General features: G+C 34.0%; 1 protein-coding gene across 1 annotated transcript; it reads right to left on the bottom strand.

Moving 5' to 3' along the window:
- Window positions 1-944: 944 nt before the first annotated feature.
- Window positions 945-7,263, bottom strand: LOC112501483 (T-complex protein 1 subunit epsilon-like). Its single transcript, XM_025105124.1, has 9 exons — window positions 6,970-7,263; window positions 5,689-6,007; window positions 4,765-5,113; window positions 4,485-4,617; window positions 4,326-4,378; window positions 3,468-3,570; window positions 2,678-2,844; window positions 2,231-2,344; window positions 945-1,262 (listed from the first exon to the last, which is right to left on the bottom strand). Exons 1-9 carry the CDS (start codon window positions 7,166-7,168, stop codon window positions 1,092-1,094), a joined length of 1,608 nt encoding a protein of 535 aa, XP_024960892.1. The 5' UTR covers window positions 7,169-7,263; the 3' UTR covers window positions 945-1,091.
- Window positions 7,264-8,706: the final 1,443 nt, after the last annotated feature.

The following is an 8,706-nucleotide window of genomic DNA, read 5'->3' as shown; positions in this document are numbered from 1 at the left end:
TTTGATTCCATCAATATCATCCATGGAAGTCGACGATAAAAGAATCAATGAGGGGAGAAGCAGGAGGTGATGGTCCGTCCGATCAAGAGAAACAAAACCCACACCATTACGAAAATTGAATCTTATATTAAATTTAATATCAGATTTATATATATTAATAAAATTTATCTAAAATCTTATTATTTGTTATAAAATTTTTAGATTTAATTTTTATAGATTTGGTGGTACTAATCAGAGGTGTCAAAAACCAAGAAAACCTTTGAACCTGTAATAAAGGTCATTTAATCTGAAAAGTTAAATCTACAAGGGATTATTCTTAGAAATCTCATAAAAATAGTCAGTTCATCTTATAGACACCCTATTTCTTTAAATAACCAAAGTTTATGCAGAATTCTTTAAAGATTGATTTCGACAAAAAAAAAAAAAAAAAAAAACTTCATGCAGAAAATACTTTCTATATTTTTGTCAATTTCCCTTATCCCGATTGTTTGTTATCTACAGGTTTGACCCGGACACCCAATCACCCAAAAAAAAAACTCCAAATCATGATAGCGGCATAAATGAACCAAGCTCGAATAATTTTTGAGTCATCCAGCTTATGTTCGATGCTCGTTTATAAGCTCAAACTCACGATCAATTAACTGGTTTATTAATTCAAGGTTGTTAATTTTTATATTTTTATGGTATGATTTATGATTAAATGAGGTGTGGATCAGAAAAATGTATGCTCGACTCATCTCGACTTCAAAATTTTAATCAAGTTTTTGAATGAGCCGAATTGATCATAAATGTTACAAAGCTCGCTCATTAAATTAAATGAGTTATATTTTGTGTTCGAGATTGATTCGAGTTCAAGAATTATTAAGCTCGACATCAGGTAGTTTGTTAAAAGCTCGACTCGTTTACAACATGCAATGCAATGCAATGCAAATGCAAATACACCAAAAGTAAAACTCTTTTTCTTGAAAATAAAACAAACACAAAAATGAGCATCTGACAAAAGACCACACTACAAAATAAGACTACACCAACCATAATAAAAGGTTCCCTAGCAATGTTATACATAATAGACCAAAACTTCATGCTTCATGTCAATACTCGGAGGGTGAAATCACGTCATCGATCTTCAAGATCATCTTTACGACTTGTGTAGCGAGCAAGATCTGCTGTTGTTTTCCGATTAACGTTTCAAATACATTTTGCTCACGCATATCGTTTGTCCCAGCATCGTTGCAATCTATGCCACAGCAAGGATTTTTCTCCTGCATATCAAACCATATATTAGACATACATCTTAACAGAAATAGTGTAACTAGGAGAATTCAAGGGTTGTTTGGTTGGTTTTCCATTAAGTTCTGTATGAATAAAGCTGACTGTGTGGATTGATCTGTCTGTATTAGATTGGAAGGGTTTTTGTTTGGGACAGTTTATTCATAGATGGAAGGAGCGTGTTTTTTTAATTGGGAGCAGGATTGGAAAAAACTTGATTTTCTACATAAACCCCCCCAGAAGCTTACCCAATAAGCCACTTTCTATATCATAAAACCACTACCAAACAGTCATGTATTTGCTCACCAAATAAGTTGTGAACCCTATTAAGCTCATTAAGGTGTGTCTTGTATGAATAAAGTTGTCTGTGTGGATTAATCTGTTTGACTGAGTGTATAGATTGAAAAAGTTTTTGTTTGGGAGGGTTTTTTCATAGATGGAAGGAGTATGTTCTTTAATTTGAAGGGGCAGGTTTGGAAGGAAAAAAAAAACTTGGATTTCTGCATAAAGCTTCCCCTAGAAGTTTACTGAATAAGCCACTTTCTATATCATTAAGCCATTACTAAACAGTCTTGTATAGACGACCGAATAAGCTGCGAGTCCCATTAAGCTCATCAAGTTGTTAACAAACAAACCTTCAGTTTTAGTAGGGATTACGAGTGTAGACCAAACCCAACCAATCCAACCCAGTATATCCCACCTGGAGGTGTGGGTCTAAAGAGGATATGATATATACAGACCTGACCTCTACTCCCTACCCTAAAGAGTAGAGCGGTATGACAGAGAGAGATAAAAAAAAAATAGTAGGTACCACGATTTACGATTGTATCCGAGTCTAATACTCCATCTGCTCTAATTATTGCCTTTTGCTTTGATTATTCGTGGACCAAGTAAATCTTTGTGTTTTCTGTGTAAGATTGATTATCTGCAAGAAAATGATACAAGTTACTGTCATAATTACCTTAATTTGCTGTGCTTTCACTGCAGACAGTGTTTCAATGGGTTGCAAACCACTATTCTCCGCAAGAGCCATGGGTACGGAATCCAAAGCATCCGCAAAAGCCCTGATGGCATACTGTACAAAAGTAGAAAGATCTTCAGTAAAGGAAGACAATAACACTAGTTATATGCAACAAGGTATGGATAAAGTTGTCTTGTGGATTGGAAAGGTTTTTGTTTGGCAGATTTTTTTCATAGATGGAAGGAGCGTGTTTTTTAATTGGCAGGGGCAGGTTTGGGAAAAAAAAACTTGGTTTTCTGCATAAACCTCCCCCCTAAAAGCTTACTGAATAAGTCATTTACTACATTATTAAGCCACTACCAAATAGTCTTGTATAGTTGACTGAATAAGATGCGAGTCCCATTAAGCTCATTAAGCTGCGAACAAACAGGCCCTTAGTAATGGTACCTGCTCAACTCCGGGATATTTATCAGCGGCAGCTTCCACTGCAATTGAACATGAAATTTCTGCTGCACCGCCACCATATACAATAGAATTATTGCGGATGAGATTTCTAGCAACACACAATGCATCATGGATGCTGCGTTTAGTCTCCTCTATCATCATCTTGTTACCTGATTCATCGTAAAACGTTAAAAGTAGATAATGAGTTTGGTCCAACATAATCCATTTTTGCTACGAATAATAGACCTATCTTTTAATGGTGTAACAAACGCTTTTTCACTATAACATATGAGAATGAGGTAAGTGCTACCATTGCAGGATCGTGAAGAAAATAAATAACGTATCAAACTACCGACAATCTTAATACTAACTTTATCCTATTTTGCATAGTTACTGTTCAGTAAAAGTAGTTCTAGAAGTACATGTATATAACTATTTGGACAATGACAGGTGCTTCTATAAGGTAAACCCATTAATTCATGAAAGCTGCTTTACAAACATTTTGATGTGATCCTCATTCCTCACCTTTACTTTTTTCCTTTCTTTGAGTGTGAACGTGTGGAGAGTGGCTGCATTTTGTGCCACATAGAAAAAACTATGATTTTTTTAGCCCAAAACTATATATTTTATAACATAAGTACTCGATGCCACAAATAAGAATGAAAACTCCCGGAGTGCTCAATGATTTTGTGAGAACAATTAGATATGAATAAGCCAAAACTGCCGTATCCATAATGCTAAGTAAAAAAAGAAATACAAGTAACTATCAAAAGCAACATGAATGCTATCTTACCCCCACGAATAAATACGGTCACGGCCCTTGAATTTGCACAATGCTCAATATAAAGCATCCGATCTTTTGTGGTACCAAATGCCTTCTCTCTTACCAAACCAGCCTGTCCATAAAGAAGATAACTATATTACATTAGGATGCACAACCGATGTCAAATGTTTAAGTAAAGTGATACCACATACAACATGAAATCAAATGTCATAGAGCATAATGTTCATTTCTCCACTGCAAAAGTGATTATTAGGCTAACTAAGTTGTGGGAAAAGCATTATAATCCATACCAATATTTAGCTATTCGATACAATTATCAGAATGTATGATTTTTCAGGTGGACATTCCAAGCTCAAACAATCAACTTGCTTGTGCACAGGCTTTATAAATGTTATAGCAAACAAAGATATGATATATTGGTTTTGTGGTAGAATCTCTTTACAAGAGAGGAACCCTTTTACATTCTTAAGAATATTGGCATATACAAGGACGAATAAGGCAATGTTGTTGCTATGTGCATAGCAAATCAGCATAACCTATTACTCCACAAATCAAACCTATTTCATCCTTTGAACATATCAAGGTGGAATGCATACAAAAATGATACTGAAAAAAATTCAAAATCACTCATGCAACAACTCTCTGCAGTTTATAAAAAGATTTATCTATTGATAAATAATCAATAATTAGGCTGAGAACTCTTAGCCGCATTCACACCTAAACAAACCAATACGGTAATTGTTTATCGTGCCTTGCCAACAAAGGACACAATACCAAGCATCACAAACCGTATCACCAGAATTCACATCAGTATATCTATGCTCCCATAGTGTAAAGAAGTAAGAAGAAAGCATGAATCAAAATTACCTTTCCTAGCTTTTCAGGTGTTAGTTCCTGGAACCTGGGAACAATTCTACCACCTGTACAAGACAAAAAATAGCAGCAGAAAGTAGGTATTCAGCAACTATAGTAACAGCATATATTACACAAAACTTAGTTTTAAATAGCTAATCAGTGACCACAAACCAGTTGCTATTGCTATAAGCTCCAGTTCTACCCCACCAACCCATCTAACAGCAGGCAAGTTTCTGTGCATTAATAGGTGATTGGCTTCATCGTCAAAGCCCCATTGGCAAATAACCAACGTAGCCCCTACATCCTGAATCAAGTAAAGGTCAGACTTATTAGGGCATGAAGTTCCAATAACCAAAGTACAGATTATATAGCTCAATTTTAACATGTATCAACTACCACATAGACCAATATCCGGAGACTGGATGTGTTAACATTAAAATTGTCATCTTACCTTGCATCTCTGAACCATGTCATCGAAGTACTTCCTCTCTTGCTCACGTAAAGTCTGGAACTTCTCAACAGTATCAATATCAACCTTATGCTTGGTCTTAGGCTTTGGAGGCTCAAATGGACAAGTCAAGATGGCAATTTTTGCATCTTCAATTTGCTTTGGCATCTGAGGATGACTCATATCTTTGTCAACTATAATTCCATAAATAAGTTCTGTATCCTCCAATTTCCCACCTACTTTCCCCTCCACTTTAATGAGGTCTAGGTTAACATCTTTCCTCTCTAGATCAGCAACGGCCATGACTCCCTTTACGGCAATCTCAGCCAAACTACGCTTGCATCGGTTCACACTGAGAGGTAGAATTCAATTAGATTAAATGAAATACAAGACAAGTAGCACAATATAATGTTTAAGAAAAATTGCAATGCAACCAGCAATCAAAATCTGCCAGTAAGGCCATCTGCTATACTATTCCCTTACTCATGTGAAATCAAAAAAGAATTCTTTTAGGTGTTCCTACAAGGTCATCTTAAGCAAATTCAGAAAATCCTAGCAGCTACATTGTACTCTTACTGAATTTTAATTTATTTCCAAATTCCAGGGACTGCTATTCATATGCTAAAATTCTTTGAAAGAAACCTTAATCATAGAATTCACAAACTTGCAGTCATGAATATGTAACATAAAAGTGACCAACTCAATTAAAATTCAAACTATCAGGGAAGCATTCACGGTTGAGAAAGGAGTATAACCTACTTATTAATACCTTTTACTGTTCTACAACATATCCAACCCCCAACAAAAGAAAGATAAAAAAATGACATTGAGAATGAAAAAATGGGAGTATGACTCTCAGAAGTGATCATTCCATGAACTACCAAAAGCATGATATTAAAGCAAGGAAACAATATAGTAGGAACTCACATTTTAGAGGATAAGGTAGTCATGCAAGTCTGAACCAAAGGTTCTATATTTGTAGCACTGAAATCGAACTTATGTGAGATTTGTTCTAAATGATCAACTGCAATCCTTGAAGATATTTCGAATCCCTCTGCAACACGGATGGGATGAATTCCGCGTTCCAACAACCGCTCAGCCTGTTCTAAAAGTGCACCAGCCATAACAACTACACCAGTTGTTCCATCACCAATCTCGTAGTCTTGACTTCGGGACAGTTCAACCATAAGTTTTCCAATTTGATTGTCAACATCCATCTGCTCCAAGATCGTTGCGCCATCATTTGCTGAAAATAAAGTTAATTGTGAGGAAAACAGCAGTTAAACTAACAGATGCTTCCAACTTTTAGTGAGCAAAAGCTCATAGGATTGTGCATAGTATATTCCCTAAAATTCTTGAAAAGACTTTTCTCGTTTTATATTTTATAAAAATACCTTCACGAACCTACTTGACACAAAGCCTTACTTCACCGGTGAAGTTTGTTAGAAATGTGTGTCATTTAAAAATACACAGGCAAACATCTAGTACATGTCATTGCAGATAAGCAAATGAATCTCAAAACCAATTTTCAAGATTCTTCAGTTTATTCATTGTCTGAATCCTACCAGCCAATCCCCTGTTCTACCTCTTCACCATAGCCCCATTTTAAACAGCTTTTGACATATATGCGTTAACTTTTGACACAAAAGCAACAAAACCCCTGCAAAAATAGGTGAAACTCCCTGCATTTCAAATGCAATGTTAGAAAGGGTTTTGTTGCAAATCTTAACATTCTTGTGTTTTCAAGTACTTGTTATAAACCTTAATGTGATCAGCATTTTAACCTTAAATAGTGAAATCTTCATATCAAATTTGAATACGAGAGTACCCCATTTGAGGTATCAAGTTTCTAGTATTATCGGGGCATATGAATGAGTTCCTTAGTGACACAGGCCATTATCAAAAAATAACAATACAGTTTCAGCTTATGATTAACAACATAAATTTTCAAATCCATAAGTGACAGCCATTAAAATTCTACTTCACAATGTACATGCTCCATCAAAAACATTTTCCCCAATTTCTTTCATGTGAATCAAACAATGTAGTAGTAGTATCCAAATCATTCCTATCAGATAATCAATCAGGTAATAAAACAGACACGGAAACAACAATAACAACAATCTAAGCATATATATATATATATATATATATATATATATAGAGAGAGAGAGAGAGAGAGAGAGAGAGATCAGTTAAAAAATGTACTAATGGTGATGTCGCCGTCGGGGCTCTGGAGCATCTTGTCCATGCCTTTAGGACCTAGAGATGTACGGAGGATGCGAGAGACAGCAACGCCGGCGGCGATGTTAGACTTCTGAGCATCTAAACCTCTTAATCTACTCTTGCTTTCTTGTTCCCTCAATATTATGAACGGCCGGCCATATTCATCGAACGCTAACGCCATTTTTGAGATCTATCACTCGATTAAGCTCTTAGATCGACGAATGAAGGCGAAAACATCAGTGAGATCTGCACACAGAGTGTACTTGATTGAAGAGTGTCAGATTGGGTATTTTTGCCCTAAAATTATAAAAACCACTCTCTCACAGTCGGGTCGGGCGAATTTATTTGGATCACGATTTCTTTTAAGCATCAGGGTTGTTAATGGGTTGGGTTCATGTTAGAACAACTCAATTTAATGTTTGCAAGTTTAAAAATCTGAATTCAAGCCAAAGTGTAATTCAACTCAATCCAAACCATACAGTTTAGTTGGGTTGATAATTTGGTATATTAAAATATTTTTTAATTTTAAATATGTTGTGTTTTTTTACTGATAATTCATTTTTTATCATCACAGTTTATACAAATATTTATATTCCTTAAATCTTAAGTATATTACATTTAACTAATTTCCTTAAATAGCATATATATGTTCATATTTAGTGAACATATATACGAAAAAATTATATAAAGATGGAGAATATATTGAATATATATATATATATACATATTAATAGGTACTTAACAATCATATTAAATTTTAAGAAATAAAAAGATATCGGGTTCATCGGGTTGGTTGGATTCAAATGATTGTAACACAATTCCAAACAAATACCTATAATTTAAAGATGTCACAACTCGATTAGATATCACATTGTTTTGAATTGGGTTACTTCACGTTGGTTTGGTCGGGTTTTTAAACACAAAAATAACGAACATAAAAACACTTTTTAATTTTTATATAATTTAATTAAATATTGGAACAAAAAAAATGCTTGCATTTTATAATAATATTAATTAGAATTTTTTATTTAATAATTCCTTTTGAACAAATATTTTTCATTTAATTAGTAATATTCTTTTAATTAAATACAATATTTAACTTAATATTTAATTAATATTCATTGATCAAACAAGTCACTCCATAATCTGATAGATCTTTTGAAACCATCGATGATTGGTGAACCGGCAGATCCATTTGCAACCGGAGAAGAACCCGACCCGGTATTAAATTTTGCATTTTGGTATTTTTGAATTATGTATGAAATGTATGCGATAATACGTACATTTAGTATGAATTATCCAACAACTGTATAAATAAATTTGTCAGTATTGTTCAAAAACTATCAGTTTGAATTAATAATTAATACATAATACAAGGTATTATGTTTTATCTCAAAAGTTCATAATAACGGTGTATTAGCTTTGGAATTGACTTGTAAATTTATCAGTGTCGGGTTTGTAAAAAAAACCTCAAACTTGAACCTTGAATGATCGTTTATAAATGAGTTATATTAAATCAGGAGTATAAAATTCACAGTATCAGTAATCATTTTTGAGTATGCAGTAGAAACAGAAATGACAACGAATGAAATTCATGTTATAGATATAACTCTTTTTTTCATATATATACATCCCTCGGAATCATATAAAGAAATCCAAAGGGGAACATTATTTTACAATGTTATTCATAATGATGAACGACATCTGAAAAACGGCTTC

This window comes from Cynara cardunculus, unplaced genomic scaffold (genome assembly GCF_001531365.2).
Source record: "Cynara cardunculus var. scolymus isolate 2C unplaced genomic scaffold, CcrdV1 Un_Scaffold_192, whole genome shotgun sequence".
Classification (NCBI taxonomy): Eukaryota; Viridiplantae; Streptophyta; class Magnoliopsida; order Asterales; family Asteraceae; genus Cynara; species Cynara cardunculus.
This window is presented reverse-complemented; position numbering and strand designations above follow the sequence as displayed.